We start from the raw sequence: 25413 nt of genomic DNA on the forward strand, positions 1-25413 counted from the left end.
AAGCAGTGGTATCAACGCAGAGTACTGTGACATATCATCTCAACGTATGATACAATAGGCTACCTCTTTTACAAAAATCAAACCTCCAGGCTCCATCCTCGTCTACAAATGGCTTACGACCTCTCCCTTTTGGCTAGGTAAGTTTGCATGCTTACTTTGCTAAAAATTTATACATCTGATATTAATTACTAGAACCTATTATATTGTTATTATTATTATTATTATATGCTTTTAAAAACATATTTAAACATATAACAAATATATATATATATATATATATATATATATATATATATATATATATATATAATATAATATAATATAAGAATTTGTTTTTTATACTTAGTTTATTTCAATAAAAATAAGTTTTAAAAATTGAAAAAAAAAACAAATTTTGTTGATATAATCCGATGCCTACAAGCTCAAGTGTTCAACTAACAAACATATAGTTTGGCCGTTGGTATTTTGAATCCGACAATAACAATTGATTCTTGGTTTACTTTTTCTTTATTAAAGGAGAGAGAGAGAGAGAGAGAGAGAGAGAGAGAGAGAGAGAGAGAGAGAGAGAGAGAGAGAGAGAGAGAGAGAGAGAGAGAGAGAGAGAGAGAGAGAGAGAGAGAGAGAGAGAGAGAGAGAGAGAGAGAGAGAGAGAGATGACACAAAGAGAAAGAGATAAGACAGCTAGCGATTGAGCAATCGCTTTACATAGAAAATTGCTATAAGACACTCTGTTTAGAAAAGGAACCAAAGCTTATTTAGCGAAGAAGTACGTACACACATGGACACGCGTCAGACACCAAAAACAAAAAGTAAACAGGGACACATGACTCGAACTGAAACTTAATTCCGAAAGGGAACACCGGCGACCGGATACACATAACCCAAAAGTAGTAGAAGTTGATTTAACAGTGTTTAGTGCAGAAGCAACGACGTCGGAATCCACGGCACTTTCCGGCATGAAATCCTTCATTCTTGCACACATTACCACAGTTGGTGCTGCTGACGCAGGTCCCCTTGAATTTGTGGCTCTGCGACTCACATGTCCTAGCTTCCACCATTACTGTACATATATATTAGCTTTAATTAATAACCCATTAACTATATAATATCGCATCTTAGTTTGTAAGAATGATGAGATTAGAAGGATTACCATTGGCCATGAGACACAAGAGTACAAGCAACATGGTTGCAATCAGCTTCATGGAAGGCCTCATCTTCAGACACTGCTAGAAACTGTGAGAGAGAGAGAGAGAGAGAGAGAGAGAGAGAGAGAGAGGTGATGATGTGTATGCAGATGATATATGTGAGGGTGTTTATATAGAGTTTTTTTGTGAAGGATATACGGAATCCCTACTCTTTTTTGTTCTTTTTTTTTCGAAAAAGTTGGCTCGGTGCTCGTCGACAATTAACTTTATAATAAATCTCATTAGTTTATAAAATGTTACTATAAGTTTAATCCTTCTTTTGTTTACATGGACGGTGCTTGGTAGAGTATATTCACCGACTTTCTTATGTTTTAATCTCAAGTTTTTTATGTTACTATATTATATAATGTAAAAAAAGTTATTTTTTGTGTTCTTATCTGTCACCGATTTAAATTATAATAAAATGTTCTCACTTTATATTTAATTTTAACGTCTTAGTTTGCGTTTTGCTGCATTTTTTTCCCATTTGCTATTAAGTTTTGGATTTTTTTTTTCTTTTTTATTTTTGGTTATTGGCTAGTTACCAATAACTCTTTTAAAAACATAACTAAAAATGACAAAGAAGTAACCCCTCAAGACAAGTGTCAAACTTGCTACTTCTTCTTAGGGGTAGGACGAGTTAGTTGGTGAGCCAAAAACTCTATTTGCTACAGAATAAAAACCTATTATGTGGTGTATGTCATCATAGTTTGAATCAACATGTTATTTATTGTTATACGGTGTAATAAATATATTTATCAACGTATAATGTCTCAATATAAAATTAATTTGAAACTACATGTTATAACAACACATTATAAAAGTATAATGTTATTTTTTGCATTTAACTCTTAAAATTATACGTATTATTATATCATTTCTTTGGTTACTTCAACAAATATAACATTAAAAATAATCAATTATTTCTTAGATGAATTAAGAATGTATTAATGGCTTGGAGATTTGAATGTGGTATTGTTTGTTAGATATCTTAAGTTGGAGACTTACACTATGTGCTTTTTCCTTCATTTTAAAATACATGTATACACTAAAGTAATGGAAAATGTGGAACAAAATAAATAATCTTTTACGTTTTAAAATACCAACTGGTGACTTACACTATGTGACCGGCTAATGGTTAATATTTCTTTTTTCCAAAAGTAACGAGAGATAAGGAACAAAAATAATAGACTCGCTAAATCCAAACCAAGACATGAATGTGAAACTAAATGCAAACTAATAAATGTTTTTCATGTCAGCCAAACCCATACATCATCGTAATGTTGGTGACCAGTAAATGGTCAAAAAATAAAAAGGTTTTTCAAAATATAATAACATATAAAAACAATAAAAAGTTGATAAAACCTTATAAGTAATGATTTTTATGATATTAATCTATTTTCAATTCAAATATTGTTATATGTAGACCCTAATAAATGACAAAAAGCTACATATAAAAGGTATATATGTTTTGAATTCAATAGAACTGGCAATGGAGCGGGTTTTGACTCTGATCCGATCCATACCCTTAACAATTATATAAGTTGGATCATAGTTTTTTATCCATTTACCCGTTAACGACCCGTACCCGCTAACCCTTTTATTAAAAGGGTCGGGTATGGATCATCACCGATCCGCTCCATTTATAATCCGCCCCATATAAGATTTAGAAATATAAATTTATATTTTATATTTCTTAAACTTTACATTAAATTCCAATCAGAAGTTCAAAAAGAAAAGCCAAAGACTAAATGATTTTTACATAGGACTCGATGACTCAACTTCTAGACTTTCAGTATTCTCCTAAGAGTCTTGATTTCATTTCATTTATATTTCATCATGTAATCACCAATTTCATTTATAAATTAATAAGGTCATTTATCAACCGGAAGAAAATTTGTAATGTTATTCTCTATCAATGCAATCGACGGTCAAAAACCAATCGGAAGTAACTAAAATAATGATTTTAATTCCCATAGAAAGTCCTCGAGTAGATAATGTGTTTTCTAAATCAAAACTTAGTTTTATTTAACAAATGTGATTTTATGATTTAAGTAAAATGTGTTTGATTATTCAAAAAACCTATGGGTTACGGGGCGGGTTTGGATATTTGTTGATTCGGTGGATAAGGGTATGAGTTTGATTACTCAAAACCTTGCGGGTTACGGAGCGGGTTTGGATCGGATTTTGAAATTTGTTAAAAGGGTTTGGATCAAGGTCGATTCGCTCCAAACCCGCCCCATTGTCAGGTCTAGAATTCAATATGATAAATTAATCGGTTTGAAATATGTTTGAAGACTACATGTTTACTATTTTTAGGACGAATTTATCCTTAACGAGATAATAATATAGATGTAAGAGTGTTTCTAACGAGATGAGAGGATTTATTGGCAATAATTAAAAAACCGGTTTTTAAGTTAAACTGGTTTTCGGTTCAACTGTCAAAATACATCTGTCTATGATGTGCGTCGACCTTTGAGTTGTATATAATGTGGATGTGGTTATCCGTTTGAACTATTCAATTTGTTTTGAAAATGTGTTGTTTTTAAAAGGTCAAGTGAAATCCAATTATTCAAGTCTATTAAACCAGTTCAAACGATTTTTTACTGGTTTTATTACACTGGTTCAATTCTTTTTTGAATAAATCGTCCGTTCGATTCGGTTTAGAAATTAACATCATGCTAATCTGATGTTATCTTTTATTGAGTTGCATATTATTTTATTTTACGAATTTTACAATATGATTAATTGTCATTGCAAATAAAATGTATGTAATATGAGTGTCGAGTCACATTGAAATAAGATTTGATAAATGATAACATTTTTAGAAAAATGCATATAATATGAGTGTCGAGTCACATTGAATAATATATTTTTGGCTCTTTAGACTATATCATTACTCCAACGTAAAGTTAAAGTTTATTAAACTTCATATCGTTCAAAAAAATGTTGTATTATTAACCATTTTTAGAAAAATTCAAAACACTCAGATAAATTTGTTATCGATATATTTATAATTGGAAATATTAATTGAAAATTCATCAAGATAACTTTAATATCCTACTAAAAATAGCCTTTGGAAATATGAAATATTTACTTAGATGAAGTGCGATGTGACAACTCAATAGATATCAATACCACTTGTGGGGGGGCCATGGCAATGTTGCTTTTCTACTATTATAATTTATTTGAATTTTTTTATTTAAATATTTAACTTTTTATAAGCAAAAATTCAGATCTATTAATTAATTTTAAATTGTTATCAATAACAAGTAATCAAAAGTTTAGATTTAATATTCATAGGAAAAAGTATTATACGTTCTATATGAATATGAATATATGAACAAAGTTAAGTTCTTTACACGAGTTATGTGGTGGAGAATAAAGGGTTGTCTGCAACTTTTCCACACCAGTTCTGGTATTCATTCAGTCGTTTGTCAGAGTACGAAATTACAAAAATGGTCCTTTGTTAAAAATAAGTAGTGATATTCACCTAAGGTTAAGCTAGTGTACGTATCTTTCACATTTTCTTGTTTTCTTTTTATTTTAGCATCATTTTTTTTTCACTCTTATTTTATTATTTAAAACTCAGAAAATGATTATTTTTCATATTTTATTTTATTTTTTAAATATATTTTATACAAATATTATATTTTATTTGTAAGTAATTAAATATCATAAATTTTAATACGTTTTTTATAATTTTTAATATATATTTATAATTAACTTATATTTTAAAACTAAAAGAAAAGAAATAAAAGAAATGGCACGTGACCAACCGGAACAAAAGAAAGAGAGGAGGAATGGAAACTATACCTTTTTTTAACCGGCAATTGTATTAAAACGGTGACTCTAGCAAGATGCTAGGGACTAGAAACGTACATCGTACAAAGAAAGCGTAACAACAAGATATAACCCACTATATACAACTCATAGGTGACATACACCACTTATCCCAATCGACACTATCACCTCTATGCTTCCTATATTTCCGCCAAGTAAACACAATAGTTTTTATAGAATCAAGAATCATCGCCGGTTTTGAAGTCACACCTTTGAATATCCGATCATTCCTCTCCTTCCACAGGCTCCACAGTGCTCCATATATGATACAAGCCAATATCTCCTTCTTCTTTGGGCAATGACCCCAATTTTGAGCAAAATATAAGACTTCATTAACACTTGAAAATTGTCTAGCTGGAAGGCCGCACCAAGTTTATCGTGTCTCTCGCCAAGGGACAAGAAGTGAGAATGTGATTTGACGTTTCCACAGTGTTCGTACACATCCCGCACATTGTGGAAGGAACTGGGATGTTCCTTTTTTGTAGCTCTTCTGTCGATGGAATCCGACCCTGTTTCGCACGTCATATAAAACCCACTACTTTTTTTGGGGCTGAGTTTAGCCACCAGAACTCCCCATCACTAATTGGATGTGACGCCCTATCTAGCCGACTCCGAAGTTTAGCTATATTAAAGGTCCCATCCACCGCAAAATCAGATCTCCATGATATTCCCCCATCATTTGAGTATAAGATATCATTCGCCTCCATATTTAGTTTCCATAAGACTAAACTGCACAAATGGTCCCAGTAGTTTGCTGAAAATTGTCTCTTTTGTCCAAAAATATTTGGACTAGCACCACAGGTCCAAAGTTTTCATTTTATTGCGAGTTTGGTCCAATTTACTTTAAACTTTTTTGAAATGACGATGTTACCCTTCTTTTTTGTTTTTTCAGTTTATTTATATATTTTTATGATTAAAAAAATTAATAAAAAATTACCCCCCTCTCTCTCTCTATTAAAAAAATTAATAAAAAATTATCCTCTCTCTCTCTCTCTCTCTCTCTCTCTCTCTCGACACAAACACATAGATCCACAAGGAGGCTTCCGATTCATTCTCTAATCTTCTCTTCCTCTTATCCCTCTGGTCCACTCAATGGTAACTCAAACCCAAAACAATCCCAATAAACCCTTTAAAAATCGTCTCCTATCTCCTTTATTACAGATTGGTGTTTCCTTTGAAATCGATCAGACCATGAGAAATTAAATCAATCATAGAAATTTTCATGATGCTTCATCCATTGTAGTCAACAAGGATCTGGTAAGCCAAGTAGGTCGACACCAAATATACCCAATTTCAGCTATCAACTTCTTTGTTGCACAAAGACTTCACCGAAAAATCAGGTTTAAACCCAAAGGTATTCTTCTTTGAAGTGTATGAGCATCATGTGGGAATCATTGACCCTACTTTACAATGAGAACCCACTTCTATTTCCAGATTTTCTTCATACCTTCTTATTGATCTGATTTAGGGTTTCTGTTATATGTCAAATGGACCAACAATTGATTTTGATCTAGTTGAAGAACGAAAAACCCTAACCATAACGCCATCTGGAAACCTTTTCCAATCGCAGATCTGAAAAATTCTCCAATCTAAAACCCGCAAACCAAACGACATGCTTGATTTCTCCATATCGAAGACTTTAAAGAACCAATTTGTGCGTTTGATAGTTTCCAACAACGTCTGTTGCTTTCCGATGTAACAATCTACCAAACGACATCCGTCCCTTTTTTGCGTGTCTTCTATGGGTTATTGATAGAGAATGAGATGTGTAAAGAAAGATGATGAAAAAAAGGGTTTGTTTTTTTTTCTGAACAGATTAAGATGAACAAAGGGATGTTCCAAGACTACAGAGAGTGTTTTGGTGTTTATTGGATGAAGTAGGAAGTGAACCCTAGTTATCTTGAGAGAGAGAGAGAGGTATTTTTTTATTAAGTTTTTAATCATAAAAATATATAAATAAATAAATAAACTGAAAAAACAAAAAAGGGTAAAGTCGTCATTTAAAAAAGGTTTAAAATAAATTGGACTAAACTCGCAATAAAATGAAAATTTTGGACCTGTGGCGCTAGTCCAAACCTTTTTGGACCAAACTGACAATTTTCAGCAAACCACAGGGACCATTTGTGCAGTTTAGTCTTTCCATAAGCCGTTCTTCACCCTATCAATGCTTGACCAGACCCCGCTCACCTTATGTTTTGAAAAACAACACCAAGGTCGGTTTGTGTGATTATGAATCCCCATAATGATTTGAGCCCAAAAAGATTGCGGTCTTAGAGTGTGGTGTTCGTGGATGATATTCGATACCTAGTTAGCGACCACTATGTATGGAAATATGTATATCGTCAAATCTTAAGGAAAATAATGTCATTTTTATCATGTATTTTTTGTTGCCTCCTAAACGCTACATTATATTTGTCACATATCTTTAAGATCTAGTCATTTAAAGAGGGTGATGTGCCGCTTTTAGCACATTTTTTTTTCTTTTATTTATAACAAAAATTAATTTATATAAAATCAAAATAATTTAAATAAACTATAGTTTTCATTATAACTAAAAAGATAAGTACACTTGAAATTAAATAAAAAAACAAGCTTTTAATTAAGTAAAACACAAGACACTTACAATTAAAGCATAGCTAAAATTAAAACATAAAAATAAACACAACTTCATTCCAAATATTAATGTTATTTTCTTACCTCCTCACAACTTTCCAAAACTCTACAAGAAGGAAAGTCTTGTTACTTTTTGCAAAGAAAGTTTGAAAAGCATTGACTAATAGTATTACATTATTTTCACCATTTACTAAAGTTGTTTCACTCTAATAAACACAACGCGAAACTGTACTATCTTTATATTTGTTTTTCTCCATTTAGCGAATAGTTGATCTATAATCGGTGAAGACCTTGGTCTATTTTGTTGTTGTATCTTAGGTGATTTTGTTTCAAAAGAAGACCCACTTTTGAGGTAGTTGTTATTTGGATTATCATTTATATCGCCGTATCCATAAGCCAAAACGATATCTTTTGTCGTATCCGAAGATGTGCCATTTTTAGAGATAATTTTTGAGAAATTTATGAGTGTTGAATATACGAGAGAAAGATGAATGTTAAATGTTTGAAAGTGATGAAAGTTTAGGAATATTTTAAAAAATAATTTGAAAATATTAATATTTTAAACTTATTGGTCAATTTAAGGTTTCTAAAAAGTAATGTGCAGTATTTCTTTTTGGGATATGGACATATGGTTATTATAGCATCTCCGATGCAAGTGCTTTTTTTTAGTTGATCAATTATCACAATTCAATAGTATCGGAGTGGTGATAATATGACAATACTATTGAGTTATATGATATTTTTAACATTAAAAATCCTCTTAGGACAAAGGAGTCTATCATTTTCAACCCTTCCAAACTACAAACCACATAGTGTTACATCATTTTTTTTCTTTTTATTTTGGAGCATCCATAATAAAAGAAGTTTTTTAAAGAGTTTTCACATGAATTTTTTTTTGTAAAGCTTAAGAGAATAGCTTGCTAATTAAAATTCTTTTTGAAAAAACTACATTAATTTTTCCATTTTTCAAGAGATTTTTGGCTTGAAAAAAAAAACTATTGAAAAAACTCTTAAAAGCTTCTATTGTGAATGCTCTTATTTTCATTTCTCTAACACACACCACATGAAAATCCATCTCTCCCAACCTATACTTATTATGCATATGTAAGAGAAGAAAAAGAAGAGTGAGAATAGTGTGTTCATAAACTCACTCAACCCGAAACTTTCACAGTACCACATGCCAAGGAATGGTTTATGTTGTTAACTTTGTTAAAATCTCAAATTAACATACATGTCAAACCAAGTTTGTATTTAATCTCATATTTGTTCTTAAGGTAAATTACAAAAATGCTCGGTATCGTTATATCTTTTTTTTAATCAAGTCTCATGTTTTCAATTTGGACATAAACCATCCCTGAGGTTTTATTTTATCTTGTTTTTAGTCCCAATTCCCAAATAGCCTTAAAATGACTAAAATCCCCCCTTTTTTTTAAACATATTTAAAGTTTTATAGATAATTTTAGAAAAAATGCATGGGCAATCATCGCTTTCTATGTACCATTTTTGCACCAACCGGAGTCACCTTGCCACCCATAAAGAAATATGTTTCGTGAAGCTTAAGATTAGTACTATGAAGATCTAAAACCTATTAGGAAAACAACTACCATCATATCTCAACAAAGAAGACACAAAATAAATGATTGAGAAAGGGAGGCAAACCGCTTAAGGGATTGAAGAATGGAGGAAATCACATGGGGAACAAAATGTGGAGGGTGACATGCCAGAGATCGATTGATGAAGCTCCTTCATTAATCCGAAAGTTGAATCAAAGAACTGGTTCAAGGATTAAAGATCTCATCCTAAACCTGATTTGATTTTTGTAATTGATACATATATCCATCCAATATGTCCATATATCATTCATTACGAATCTAAGCCACTCCTTAGATTCCCAAATTTGATTACACAAAATAATGTTTGATTTGCAGGTGGGGCAAAATTAGGTTGAAAACCTAATTTCAGAAACAACTATTAAAAATGACTATAGATCACTTAAGTAGGGGCGGCAATGAGTTGTGCTGTGTCATAAACGGGTTGACATGTTTAAGTAAACGGGTTGAGAATTCCCAACCCCAACTCAACCTTTTAGTAAAGGAGTTGAAATCGGGTTGACATGTTTATTGTTTTTCTAATCCAAACTATTTACTAAACAAGCTAAACGTGGGTTGACCAGTTTAACATTTCAAAAAAAAACCCTTTAAAATCAAATAATCAATCAAATAAAATTACATATAATTTAAAAGTTATAATAATTGTTCAAGTTTGAAAATTATACAAGAATAATTTTATAGGCTCATAACTCAAACACAAATAAATGTTTACAACCAACCATAAAACACTACAAAATTTTAATTTTAAAATTCTATGCAACTCAACTATCACTTTTGCCAACTCGAATTTCAGTAACGGTTACTGACGCATTGTTTTTGATAAATATAAAATAATCAAAATATAATGATAAATAAATATAAATTAATAATATTTCAAAATTTTAAAAGGATTGGCGGGTTGTAAATGGGTTGATCATTTTAATTAAATGAGTGCGGGTTAGGTTAGTAGGTACTGTAACGTCCTAATGCTCACTAGTAATTCATGAAAACGAGTTGTTAGGTGCACTTTGTGCACCTTTTTGCACACATTTTAGTTCCTTTTGTGCATCCGCTTAGCATAGTTGTTTTTCATTTTTCTTGCATTTCATCAAAGTCATGTTAATCTCTAGAACAACCTTATTTGCACGCTTTTATGGTCTTTTCAGGTAAACCGGAGGTTGAAACATGCTTTACGAGGTGCCGAGAAGCATGGGTGAAGATTCCGGGATGATTGAATGCAAAAGGGAAAAGTTAGAAAAATCAAGATTGGACTTGAAAGCTGGAGCAAACACGGGGCGTGTTGGATTTGTACTGAAAAGTGAACATGGGTTGTGTTTGACCAAGAAGAAGTTGTTAACCATGTTGAATACGACTCGTGTCAGTTTAACCTATTTTGACACGAGTCGTGTTGGTCCAACTGAACGTTTTTGAGCATTGTACTTTGGTAGAAGACCTGATGACGGCTTGCATACTCCCACCCAACACGACCCGTGTTGATTTACTCTATTTCGACATGGGGTGTGTTCGGCCCAAAAACTAGCTTTTGGCAAATTTTCCTATCTTTCATATTACAAGATTAGGGTCATTTTTACACTTAGAGTTCATTTTCAGAACACGGAAGAAGAGCAATTTCGAAGGTTTTTGCAAGGTTTCTATTGTAATCATCTGGAAATATTTGTTGTTGGATTTGTAAGTCTTGTATGCTGATTATTTTGTCTTTTCTAGACTTGTTGATTGTTCTAGTCATGTGTGGCTAGAACCCTAGTTTCTCCAACTTTATGTCTTGACTTTTAGTTGTGATTTCAATCATGTGATTTGATGTTTGTTTCTAATTTCTATCAAGTGAATTTGATTTCGTTTTCAATCGAATGTTTGATTTTAGTTTTAGTTCTTATTGTCCATTTGAATTAGCGTTAGATCATTCAAGTTATCTATTTACAAAATCCGTAATTGTTTTGTGAAATAGAGTAAGTAACAAGCGCTAAATTGAATTCTTTTGAATAAATCTAGTGTAAATCATCTTCACACATTCTTACGCTCCTGAGCTTGTGAGGAGTATTGAATGTTTTTGGGAACATTCACATAAAGTTTAATGCAATCTTTCCATCTAACTCTAAGAGCATATTTACATTAGGTTAGTGAGACTAGGGTTAATCAAAGGGCTTATTTTGGTTAATTAATGTGGTGAATGGAAAATGTTAGAGCTAAAGTACCAATTTAGGTAGAATTGAACAAATATCATGTCATCTTGGAATCACGTTGCTAAGTCGGTATACATAGAGTTGGAGTCTTTCATAAATTATGAATTTATTTCAATTAGTTAACATCTTTCTTGTTTCTTCAATCTTTTACTTGAATTATCGTTTAAAAACCTGATAGCTTATTTTATTTCTTTATTTTTATTAGTTTATTTTAGTATTTTTAGCTCTCTTTATTAATATTGCATTGTATATCCTGTATTTTCTTTATCATCGATTGTGTCGGGTACTTTCTATTTTGCATGAGATATTTTGTAGGGTTTCGGAGCTCATTGCGGTTGCGGTTTGACTAGAGTTGGGCTTGGTGGGCTTCTCGATGCATTATTGGGCTTTGTGGATCTACCAAAGGAGATTTGGGCTTAAAAAGCTAATGGCTTGGATGAAGTGGGCTTGTGAAGATGGGTCATGGATTATTATTGTGGGCTTGGAGCATCCATATTTGAAGCTAAAAGATGATTGGTTAATTTGAATCATGTGGGATATGAAGGGGACCAAGGGAATCTTTGGTAGTGGAATGGTCAGTGGAGGAAAAATGAGCCAATAACATTCCAACAATATTTGCGCGGGTGGATTCTCACGTGCGCGGGTACCTGCGCAACTGCCTAGTTTTGGGCATTTTGGTCATTTTGTTTACCATTTACCTTATGGGGTTGGATCTTTCAGCATGACTTCGATTTTCCACCATTAGAGACCATAGAAGACGATTTTTGGAGCTTGGATACACATTCTTCTTATCTTCCAAAGTAATTGTTAGTTTCTTGATGCAATTAGACTTTTGTGATTGTTACTCTATTGTCATGAGTGGCTAATTTCTCTACTTTGGTTAACTTTGGCTAAAACCCTTGAATGTTTGTGGGCTTTTGAAGGATTTATGCTTATTTATCATTTATCTTATGTCTATGATTCTAGTCAGTGTTGCAAAACTTGGCCTACTCGGCCGATTACTCGGAATCGGGCTTCCACCGAGGTGAGTAATGTGAACTCGGCAAAAAAACTCGGATTAAGTCAAACTCAGTAAAAACTCGGTCAAAAATCAGTCAACATCTCTCTAACTCGGGCTTACTCGGTATTACTCGGGCCTACTCGGTCAAACTCAACCAACTCGGTCAAACTTGGTCAAACTCGGTCAAAGGGTCAAAATTGTCATAAAAAGAGAAAAAAATCAAGAATTTTTAGATTAATATGTATAATACACTTAATGATTTATTATTTAACACACATATGTGATTATTACTACATATATATCTTAAATTTTCAGTAATTATTCACGAAGTGAGACAATTGTGTGTATTTCATTTTTTATGTATTCATATGTATCTAATTTTGTTATATATTTCAATCAAATTATGATTTTTAACTTATGATTTTGACATATAATTTTCCTAAAAATATTTCTACATGAATTACCGAATCCGAGTACTCCCGAGTACTCGCTACTCCCCAGTCAGCCGAGCAGGTACCGAGTAGCGAGTTCTACAACTTTGATTCTAGTTCATATTTCATATGCTTGTTTAATGCTTTGATCATGAGCTTGGTACTTGAATAAGCAATTGTTGGTTTATTTCTTTGGTTTAACATTGAATCATTGAATTTACTTAGAACAAGGGCTTTATGATGGTAGAAATCATCTCTAGCTTATGATTCATAACTCTTTTATGGATGTGTAAGCATTAACATCCTCTAGGAATTGGGGAATCCTTCATTCTTAAGGCTAATCAACTTCTTGGGTTTAATTGCTTCAATTGAATCCTTGATTTTGATTAAGAAGGTGTGTTGTGGGCTTCCCCAACCTCTATACAACTTATGAGGAATCTTGTCATATCATGATTCATGATTGCTATAACCAATTTGGGATGAATGATAAGCTTCATATTTAATCCTAATGATAAACACACAAATGTTCATTGTGTTGAATTGCCTTGGTTAACCAATTCTTTCCAATATTTGAGCATCTCACCATCTTGCTTAATTGCAAGCTTTTTAGTTATTCAAGTCTTTTAATTTTCAATCAATCACAATACCCCCCCCCCCCCCCTTTTAGTTTAATTGTAGTTAGTTTATTTACACCAGTTCTATTAGATTGCATTGGTGATTGAATACAACCATTTCCCCGAGGATCGATACCCCTTTTTACCATTATATTACGTTTTATTTGCAAACAAAAGGTATAATTTTATTGGTAGAATTGACATCCCACCAAAACCCCATTTTTTACTTTTGGTGACCAAAGTACCATGCACAAAGAGGTAGAGACTGATTGTCACGTGTCTCTGTGGTTCGACCTTGCTTGCGTTGTACTACCTTTTAGTGTAATATAGTAGTGTTCTTTGGGAGTATATTGTACCCCTATCATTTGCTAGGTTTGACACGCCCTAACATGAGTCCATTAATTAATGTGAAAAGTTATATAATTAGGAATAAATATCTAAATAATTATATTGATGAATAGAACGAATAAAATGTATTAGATAAATTTTATGTGATTAAATAATAAATAAAGAAATAAATAAAACAACTTAAATAAAATAAAGTCAAATAACATCAAAAACAATAATTAAAGATATTATTAAATTAAGGGTTGAATGTGTTAAGGTTTAAAACTTTCAATTGATAAGAATATTGTTTTAAGGGTAGAAAGTGTTAATATGGGAAAGATTGGGGTTGAATATGTAAAATCTGTTAATTTCCTTTGAAAGCCGACAGGATTAGGATGGGCTACTTCCCTTAGGATCGAACCCATCAAAATTTTGCATACCCTAATCTAACATTAATCCCTTACGTGTTCCTTACGGTACCAAAAAAGAAACCATCGGGGAATAAACTTGTTACCACTGCCGGAGGTCTTTATTGTCGGAGGAGAGCTACTAGAGGAAGCTGCAACAACTTGCTTATGTCCTTCTTTTCTCTTTTATCTTCTTCACAGAGGAGCACCACCATCACCATGGCTGGCAACCTAGGCTGTCGGCATGCCTCTTTCTGGCACCACAAACCACCGAAAGGTGGTTGTGTATGGGTGGGTGTTTGTGTGTGAGGTGTGTTCTCCTTAACTTCTTGAGTTTTCGTGTAGGTGTGTGTGGTTTATTGTCAAAACCATTGTGATCCGCCATAGGACCACCACCGGCAGCCCCTGCCACCAGTGAGTGACTTTACCTACCACCATAGGCCACCGTTGATGGGTGGTTGTGGGTTTCCTTCATTTGGTAATTCTAGGGATAAAGTTTATAAGGATAAATCATGTAATGGTCCTTTTCTATATACCCTAAATAGCATTATACTTTTACTTTGGGTGGCTTGACCACCATTGACCACCATAACATCATCATCAAAACACCAACAGTTGGCGGTGCTATGAAGGACTCGATTTTCTAGCCAAGTACCTAAGTTACGTGCTCGATGGGTTAAGTTGTAAACTTAACCTATATAATGACGTTATGATTTTATGTATAAGGTCCTAGTTTCAAGCCTTTATTTAGACAAACCATTAAGTCAATGTAATTAACACATATTGAGAGCTTTTTATATGACCGGTCATCTTCTCAGACTGGTCTTACTATCACTGATTTCATGCATTGTCTTCAAAAAATCATAATAAATTCATTAGGACTCCAAATGCCAAAATTCAAGAGCCTATAGTTAGATATGTATGTCTAGTTTCTTCAATATAAAGGGATTGATGCAATTCACAGTAGATTTGTACAGTTTATTCAAGAAGTGAAGAGTGGTCTGGTAAACGACTGAAACTATACATCAACTTGTGACACGCATAATTAATTCTAAAAAAAACAATTCATGAAAATGTAAAGGATATGATTAGGGTATGATATCGTGTTTACCATGAATTTTTCCTAAGACTTAACTTTTAATCCTACTAGGGTAAAAGTTACCACCATTGCAAGTGTGTCTCGAAAGTGACAGCTCCCAGTTGCCAACTTGTAAAATTAATATAAAATCAACCAAAAATCATTAAAACAAGATTTTTATATTTCCAAAAAGGTAAGGGGGGAACTATACTATATAAATTATTAGAACCTAAGTATGACGTTAAAGATAAGAAATCAGGTTCCGAACAGAACACTATAATCAAAGAAAAGTTAAAGTAATACAATGATAAGTATTTTAAAGGATAGTTAGGAAGCACAAGTTAAGTAAATGTTATGAGTTTTATGTACGTGTTCAGAAAGAATAAGGTTCATCTAGCTCTTGTAACTAGAGCGTTCCAAGTTATCAACATAGATAAGTTACACTAACTTGCTTGTTATGTTGATTTTGTCTATGTCTGTATATGTATACTGTCCACATATACCCTAATGCGATAGAGTGGACAAGGTTATGTTCTTGACCATGATAAACCCTTCGGGAGAAGTGGTTGAGGTTTGGATGATCATGCTAGACCCTTTGGGGGGAAGTGATTAGTCTCTAGTATGGTAGTGTCTGAGATAGACCATTTGAAGGAATCAGTTTGCTGATGTAAAGTTGGTTCCAACCATATGTGTTAGGAATGTATATGCTATATGAATGTTACATGGATATTATGTGAATGTACATTCCATGTATGGGTAAATGATAAATATAATGGGTGAGTAGTGTGTATTCTTACTAAACGTTTCGTTTACCCATTTAACATTTTTCAGAATCATCAGGTATTAACAAGGGAAAGAGACTGGTGTGACTGCAGGCAACATTCTCTTAAAGATTTATGAAAGATGTATATTATGTTTTTAAACTTGCGATGTTTTCTGCTTCCGCAATGTTTTTAGAATTATTATTTTATAAATATGGTTGAATATTATTGAAAGCTTTAATTATACTTTTAAAAGGGTAACGTCTGACTTTACTCTATTTTATATTTTAAAATGATAACGACCTATTTTTTTAATGCATAACAAAATAAAGCTAGTCGTTACTCAATTAAGTTTCCAAGACACTCAACCACATTTATAAAATAACACTTCTAAAAACATTAGTGGAAGGAGACACATCCTATGTTTAAAAACATAACATTTAATTTTCATAAAAGTCTTCAAGAGAATGTCATCTGCAGTCACACTGACCTCTTTTCTTTATTGGTACCTGACAATCTTGCAAAATGTTAAATAACAACGGGTAAGAGAAACTCTTAATGGACATTTATATTACTCTACCATTATATAGATCACTTACTTACATATAACACACATAGCACATTTCACGGAAAACATAACATAAATATAAAGATTGCTAACATATATTGTTAGTACTAACCATAACACTATGTCCCTTCTGAGAACTACCCCCATTTGGAATTACTTCAAATCCTTGATATGCATGGACATAGACATCCATATCTAATTATAGGCCCTAGAATTTTGGCATTTGGAGTCCTAATGAATTTATTATGGTTTTTAGAAGACAAATGCATGAAATTTCCAACAACATAGGCCAGCCTGAGAAGATTGACTATTTTACCCTCCAAGGATTTGGAATTTCGAAATGTGATTCAAAGTTTAAAGAAACTAGACACACTAAGCTTTCTAGAAAACTAGGTATCATGATTTTTATGTGTTCTGATTTCCTTGCACGAATTTTAGAAGTTGGAGGACAGATTTGGGAAAATTGATCATAATTGCTTTTAAGTCACTTTTGGTGTTCCTTGAAAGACTTAATGGTTAAGCCTTAAGTGTAGCACTTTTAACATGATTGTTGGTTACTTATTAGGATATTGAGATGTGAAATTTAATTTAACCTAAAGGTTTTAATGTTTGGCTTAATGAGGGTTTAAAGTTAAGGATGTTCACATAAGATGCCACTTTTACACTTGTTAGGGTTAAATTGCCAACTTAACCCATTAAGCTCTTAAAGTCACCTCTTAGCTGGAAAAACGAGTCCTACACAGCTTTAACACTTATTGGTGGTCAAATGGTGGCATTTTGGTGGTCAAACCACCAAAAACACAAAGTTTGATGAGATAATATGTATAAAACAAGAAAAAGACCATCTACATGATTTCTTATTATGACCTTAGTCCTAAGGCATCCATGAACAAGAAAACCACAACTACCTACCCATGGTGGCCTGTGGTGGCAGATAGGTGACAGGAGGGTGCTGGTGGTGGTTCTTTGGTGGTTCACGGCTAGAAGGCAACAACCACACACACTAACTAAAAAAATCTAGAAAGTGATAAGGGACAGCCAGAAAACACCTCACACACATCCTCAACCACCTTTCGGTAGTATGTGGTGGCAGAAAAGATACACCGGCAACCTAGGCTGCCGACCATGGTGATGGTGGTGTTGGTTCTCGGTAATCAAAAGAAAAGAGGAAAAAAAGAAATCGGAGGCTGATGATACCTTCCAGATGTAGACACAAGACTACTACTACTCCTCCCGTCACCTCCTTCCCTCTAGCAGCAACTTCCGGCGATGCCACAACCCGTTCCCGATTTCCTTCTTTTGGCGCCGAAAAAAAAAAAAAAAAAAAAACTGAAGCCTGACAGTTAGGGTTGATTTAGGGCTTAATAGGGGTGCAAACGGGCCGAGCCGAGCTCGAGCCTAGCCAGGCTCGGCTCGGGCTCGTTTAAGTTCTAAGAGGCTCGAGCTCGAGCTCGGCTCGATTCGAGCTTCTTGTACTGAGCTCGACTCGAGATCGTAAATAATTATACAAGCTCGAGTTGGGCTCGGGCTCGGTTCGTTTTTTGTCTGACTTGCCTAAATAAGCTTAAGCTCGGCTCGAGCTCGTTTACTAATACCCTAAATTCCTAATCCACAAATATTTTAATATATAAAAAAAATAAGAAATTATATTATATAAAGGCTCGTTTAGGCTCGCGAGCCTAATCGAGCTTAGTGACATAGGCTCGAGCTCGAGCTCGTTTAATAAACGAGCTTAATATTAAGCTCAAGCTCGGCTCGGGCTCGTTTAAAATCGGTTTCGAGTTGAGCTTTTAGCGATCCGATCTCAAGTAACTCACGAGTAGTATGGCTCGTTTGCACCCCTAGGGCTTAATTTGTACATGTTAGATGGAGTCGGCCCCAAGGAGGAAGCCCACCCTAATTCCCGTCGATTTGCATTGGAACACAAAGATTTTTTCATGTTCAGTCCCCAACTTTCCCATAATGACGATTTCTACCCCCAAAAACAATTTCTTAACAAATGGAATATTTAAAACTTGACACTTTCAGCCCTTAATAAAAAAAAGAACAGCTAACATTATCGTTTTTGTGTGTTATTAGATTTGATTTTATTTACATCATTTTATTTATTTATTTATTTTCCTAAAAACATGAAAACGACAGGAAAAATTCGAACGTTACAACTCTCCGACACTTACCAGAATTTCACCCCGAAATTCCATCTGCGAACATTTCTCCATAATATGCGTGCATTTCTTCTTCCGATTCTCACGCCCATTATGAACCACGTTGATGTTGCGATTAAACCTTCACAATCATGACTTCCTTGTTACATAGCACTTTTGTCTTTCGATCCAGGATATCGATTGGTTTCTCAACGTAATTCAATCTCTCATCCACCTGGAAATCCTCAAGTTGCATTGATGTCGTCTCATCTGTAATACACTTCCTTAGTTGCGATACATGTAATGTGTTGTGTATCTGATTGAGCTCTTCCGGTAGTTCTAGACGATACGCTACATTGCCTACGCGAGCAACAATCTTATACGGACCAATGTATCAAGGACCCGGTTTCCCCCTCTTCTAAAACCTTATAACTCCCTTCCACGGCGACACTTTAAGTAACACAATGTCTCCGACCTCAATCCCCTGGGAAGCTTTTGTGTCAAGAGCCAAAAACGAACAATATTGTGATATGTATTAGAGGGGATGTTACAGGTTCAGGTTGGGATTGTTGCTCATACACTTAAGCATAGAAGGAGTTCATCTCTATTAACCCCACTTGTCATATCACTTCCACATAAGTTTTTCTCTCACCTCTAACTTTCACCTCTTGCATCCCACAACACATGAAACCCTATCTTTCTCGTCCCCCAACTCACTATATTTTTTATTTTTATTTTTAAAATTAAACATTATAAATTTAAAACCAAAAAAAAATTTAAAAATAAAAAATAAAAATAACATTTCATTTATCCATAGTTGGTATGTAGACATGTTCAATGTAATTATAAAATAGCCAAGTGAAATTGGTGGTGGCTTTCTATATCGCTTAATTCATGGGCATATATGCATACACTTCTTCCTTAATATGGGGTTCAATATCAATATCATGAACCGAAGATATAAAAGCATCCTTATCTTGCAGTATCTTATTATGTCGTATAATGCAAGCATACATGAAAACTTTTGTTTTGTTCAATGAGATTGTCCATGTCGAATGTTGTATTATGCTCCAACAAGAGCTTAGAACGCTAAAAGCCCAATCGACATCCTTCATGCTATTTCTTGTGCTGGTTCTGGAATGGTTCCTGTGTCGATGCCGATTTTCCAGTTCTTGAACCCGTTGGACCTGTACAACATTCGTTACGTATGCTACAAGTCGTTGAAGCAATATCGAAAAACTTTCTACTTTGATACCCTGACTTCGGGGGACTGTATCTCATTCATTATGGAACCAAAAATGATGAACTTATAGCCTAAATTTAAGTATAAACTATAAAGTACAGTTTGGAGAAGGTTTCATATCAATCCAACTTTAAATGAATGAGTTACGTAATTTTTAAAGGTTTCACAAATTACACATAAAAATTGAATTGCTTAAAAACTTTCAACTCTGATACCCTTACTTTGGGTGGAATGTAACTCATTCAATATATAGCTAAAAATGATGTAATTATAGCCTAAGTTAAAAAGTACAAACTATAAAATACATGTTGAAAAAGATCTTATGTCAATTCCACTTCAAACAAATAAGTTATCTAGTTTTAAAAAGTTTTACAAATTACACAAAAAAAAATGGCTCAATACTCGAAAACCATAGAAACAACCTGACTAAAAGACCGGAACATAGCCAACTTAAGAATTGAAAAACAAACCTATTACATAAATGATAAAACTACTATCGATCCAATCCACCGGTCTAAATAGTAAATACTCATCCATATAGTATTGTGTTTCAACATAAACCCCAATTCTTATTTCATATGTATCATGTATATTGTTTTTGGCAATTTATATATATCAATGTACATATTCTTTTCTTTGTATTAATTATTTAATTTTAATATTTTACCCTAATATAATTTTAAAAAACTATTAACTTACAGTTACCAACATAATTTCTTATGAAAATAAATCTTTTTGTTAAAACAAGTAATACAAATTTAAATCAAGCTTAAGACAAAAACGTAACGAAGAAGCTATGAATATTTAGTTGTAATAATCACTTTTCTTATAGTTAAGAGTTTTTACTTTTATCATTATCACTATAAATAAATTTTAAGAAATTGATAGACACGTCTTTTTTTAGACCTTAAAAGTGATTTTTCTAAAAAGACGTTTTGACGTTTGTGTGTTCTTCCCTTCTAAAAAGGGAAGTCTTAAAATAAAACGTTTCTTCCCCATAAACAAAAGATCCTAGGAAGAGCTACTTAATCATTTTACCAATATAGGAGGTAACGGGGAAAAAATAAACAATCCCCAAGTAACAAAAAACCCTATCTCGAAGAAACCAGAAATTCAAACTAATTTGGATAAATAAAAACAAAAATAAAAATAAAAAAAGCTACATTTCGATCTATAAAAAATGGATATGAATTTAAGCAATATCAAGAAGTAGGCTTTCGTTGTAAGACCAAATCATCAGCTGAATAATAATCTGCAATCAGCCGATACATATACGATGGGTTGTGCCCTCCACTGCCAAAAAAAAAATAATAATAAATAAATAAATATATAAGTTTACATTAGTTTAACAAAATGGAAGGAATGGAATGAATCATTCCACTCCTTTTCTAATTCCACCACAAAGGAACGGAATGAGTCATTCAAGTTCAACCATCTAGTTTGTTATCAATAACTAGAAAGCTAAAATTAAACTGATAGATAAAGAAAAAATGTTGTTTTTTAAAAAATAAAAAATAAACTTCAATCAAATACAAGTGAACTTACGTGTCTGTAATAAATAGAGTGACAAGCTGAGGTGGCACATAGTCAAATGCAGGATTCACAACATGAAGAGGGAATCCAATTCCAGTGGCGGAATCCATGCAATCAGAGAACTCTCCAAAATCCAGTAAATCAGATGGAGACTTCAATTCATTCAATAACACCTCTGGTTTGTGAGGATACAAAGGGCACAACTGTCATTACACACCAAAACAGTTCAAACAAACAAACAAACAACCAATCATAACTTGCATACGTGTTGTCAATTCTTAACAAGTTATTAGATTTAATGTAGTTTAAATTTTTGGTCCCTGATGTTTGTCCTTGGTCCATGTACAAATGACTATAATACCCTTTATTTAGCTTTTTATATTGTCTTTATTATTTATGTTGTGGTTGCATTATTATTGAAATCAGGTAAATTAAATAACAAATAGTTATAAAAAAAATAATAATAAAAAAAAACGGGGTTAATATTGTCATTTTACTTGGAAGCGAACAAAAAAGATGTTGCAAAAACTTCAAATGAGGACCAAAATTGCAAAAGAAAACTTTTTGGGACCAGAAATGCAAAAGAAAACATTTTGGAAGCAAAATCACAAAAGAAAACTTTTTGGGACCAAAACAGCAAAAGAAAACTTTTGGGGCCAAAAATTGCAAAAGAAAACTTTTTGGGACCAAAATTGGAAAAATATCAGCAATACTCAGGGACCAAAAATGAAATTTACACTTAGACTTAGGAATTAAATAACAAATATATATAAAACAAAATCAGAAAAAGGGTGATATAGTCATTTTACTTGGAAGAGTACCAAAAATTTAATCTACTCTTGAATTTATAATCATGAAAATTATAAAAACATTTAACCTTATGGATGCCAGCAAGAACAACAAAAGGGACAGCATGTCTTTGAGCTGCAAGTGCAACCATACTTAATCCAACAGGTGCAATCACTCCACCATTTGCCATCACAGCGTGGGCCCCAACAATAACCTATTGATTACCAATTTCAAAACCAGGGTCAAAATGGTAAATTGGCAGATTATTTAATGACTTGATTCGTTGCATACCATGTTTACACGTGAAATCATTGCAAAAACAGCGGAATCAGTGATTACTGTTGTTTGTAGTCCTCTACTAATCAACTCATTTGCAAGAATATGTCCTTCATACCTATTTAAAGAATAAGATGAGGGGCAAAATAGTCATTTTACTTTGGACTTAACATCCTTTTTAGACCATGTCCAAGCCAGGGACCTAAAGTGCAATGGAACTACACTTTAGGGACCAACCATGCAAAAAAATGTAACACCGGGACTGAGCACGTAACTTTTGAAAGAGCACAGGGACGAAAGTTGTAACTTAGTCTAGACTCTAGAATATATTGCATTTTTAGTCCCTGAGTTTAGCAGTTTTTTTCGTTTTTGGTTCCTAAAGGAATCAGTTTGCAGTTTTGGTTAATGTTTCATAATGATTTTGGTCCCTTAATCCTTAAAAGACCATTTTGCCCTTGATCCAAAACCAAAAAGAATAGTGTACCACATGGACCAAAATGGTCATTTTAAAGATATTAACAGCTGGGTAGGTAGGATTAACGATTCAGGGGCCAAAACTGTTATGAAACATCAAATTAAGGACAATATTTGAAAACAGATTCCTTTAGGGACCAAAAGCGAAAAAATTAGCTAAATTCAGGGACCAAAAATGTAACTTTTCTATACTCTAAAAAAGAAAGTAGCACAGACCTTGGAGCACCCTCTGCTACAAAAACACGAAATGATCTCTTCTTCTCCTTTGCAGCACAAAGAAATTCAATGACAGTTCTTGAACTTCCTAAGGTCAATATAACTTCACTGCAAATAATTGTTTTTTCATTTAATATATTGACTATTAATATTATATTAACAACTTTTGGGAAGAAGGGTTTAGAGAGAAATGAGAATACTTATGGTGAATATGCTCGACTGCTTGCTCAGCAATCTCTTCATGACAGGTGGCAATATCTTGAATCAGATCATTCACAGTCTCGATAACATTGTGCTTTAGCTTTCGACTTCTTGAATTTTTATCAGTAGCTGTAGTGTATAAAATCAAGTCATGAGAAATTTCATAAGCTTTACATTTAAAAATAAAAAACAAACTAACATTTGGTTTTTTCTTCAGAATCATCTGCAGAAGAGTTGGAGTGAAGAACAGCTGCAGAGTGAGGTACACCCTCTAGAAGGGTCTGCAATGATGGAGCTCTCAGAGCATTTCTAGCAGCAGCAGCAACAGCAGCAGCTGATAAAACTGGATAATTGTCTTGTTCAACGTCATTTTCATCATCACTGATGGCTGATAAGCTTAATCCACCAATGGCAGATGTCGTGAGTGAAAGATCCTCTTCCCTGATTATATGTAGAACACGCCTCACTATATTACCAACAGCAAGTTCTGGAACCCATTTCAATCAAAGAATTTAGATAACAGAAGAAATAAGCATTCGATAATTTGTCAATACACAGAAAAAAACAAACTAACCCACTGGATTAGCAGCAACAAGCTGCTCTCCAATCGCCTTAATTGCATCGATAAGAGCCCCGGCTTGGTTTGTGTTTGGAAGACGCTGCTGCGATATCACACTACGGAGGAGTTCTGCGGTCAGCTTCGCTGTGGCCTTTGAGCCCTCAATCTGACTGCCCCCATCGTACAGAAATCATAAACAACATAAATAAACAGTAAATTCAAAACTTGACAAACACAGGAAAGAATAATTAGCACTCACCGTCTTTTAAGCTTGTTCAAGAAGTCATGAACCAGTGCATTTGTGTCCAGCATGATTACAATCAATATTACACTGGCAAAATGCGAAGCATGTGAGATTCTTGCAACAAAATTGTTCAAGGGAAAATGGTTAGGTTGGTGTGAATGAGCGTGAATGTGTAGTTGTAAGCGATATATGTTGTGCTGTAGAATGAAATTGGGGATTTTGATTTTAGGGCAAGAGAGATGAGGGAGAAGGTGGAAGTAACGGAATGGAGATGGATCATGGATCTATTCGGAGCGGAAGAGAATAAACCTAGGGTGTGTTTGGTTGGTCGACTAAGGTCACTTTGATACTTTTTGCAAGGGAATGTGTTGTATAGAAGGGTTTACGGGACAGTTCGGTTCGGAAAATAATAAAATTATGAACAGTGACCACGGGGCGGGTATGCACTATCCGTAACCGAATTGGATTATATAAAAAACCGGACCGTATAAAAGCGGGTAACCACGGTTCGGTTCACAGTTACCCGCTGACAAATCAAATTTTGTTGGAGTTCTAACACTATACATTACCAAAAATAAAAAGATAAATCCGATACATAGACATAAATAAGATACCATACACTGATACATTTGACATAAAACATATCATGCATAATAATATAAGCAAATATAAAAAAAAAATTGAGGAAAAAAAAACAAAACAGGTGTAAAGTTGTTAACTAGTACAAGATATGTATTAAGAGTCTAATTTGGTCAAATAGTCAAATTATTCTTCAATGTTACATTAATAACCACAACTAATAAATTATGACATAAGACATGCCTATCACTTATATATGCACGACTAAAATAAAAACATTTAATTTAATGAACTAATACTTCAATAATGTGTGTGTGTGTATATATATATATATATATATATATATATATATATATATATATATATATATATATATATATAATGTAATACGGTTCGGTTCGGGTATCCACAGATATCTATACATCGAAACTGAAACCGACCCATATAAATCTGGTTTTTTCGGTTTCGGTTTTTGTTTTTCACGGTTTCGGTTTTTTTCGGTTTCGGGTTGACCGGATCGGATCGGTTTTTCGGTTTTG

General features: G+C 33.4%; 2 protein-coding genes across 2 annotated transcripts; both read right to left on the bottom strand.

The window, feature by feature from the left end:
• Positions 1 to 731: 731 nt before the first annotated feature.
• LOC111918144 (defensin SD2) lies at positions 732 to 1309 on the bottom strand. The gene is made up of 2 exons (XM_023913809.3): positions 1151 to 1309; positions 732 to 1060 (listed from the first exon to the last, which is right to left on the bottom strand). The coding sequence occupies exons 1-2, from the start codon at positions 1212 to 1214 to the stop codon at positions 903 to 905; spliced, it is 222 nt and encodes a 73-aa protein (XP_023769577.1). The 5' UTR covers positions 1215 to 1309; the 3' UTR covers positions 732 to 902.
• A 19668-nt stretch (positions 1310 to 20977) lies between these two features.
• LOC111918153 (uncharacterized) lies at positions 20978 to 24918 on the bottom strand. Its single transcript, XM_023913815.3, has 9 exons — positions 24311 to 24918; positions 24067 to 24221; positions 23692 to 23979; positions 23492 to 23621; positions 23292 to 23399; positions 22617 to 22719; positions 22414 to 22539; positions 21549 to 21739; positions 20978 to 21296 (listed from the first exon to the last, which is right to left on the bottom strand). Exons 1-9 carry the CDS (start codon positions 24361 to 24363, stop codon positions 21206 to 21208), a joined length of 1245 nt encoding a protein of 414 aa, XP_023769583.1. The 5' UTR covers positions 24364 to 24918; the 3' UTR covers positions 20978 to 21205.
• Positions 24919 to 25413: the final 495 nt, after the last annotated feature.

The sequence above is a fragment of the Lactuca sativa genome, chromosome 8 (assembly GCF_002870075.4).
Source record: "Lactuca sativa cultivar Salinas chromosome 8, Lsat_Salinas_v11, whole genome shotgun sequence".
NCBI lineage: Eukaryota > Viridiplantae > Streptophyta > Magnoliopsida > Asterales > Asteraceae > Lactuca > Lactuca sativa.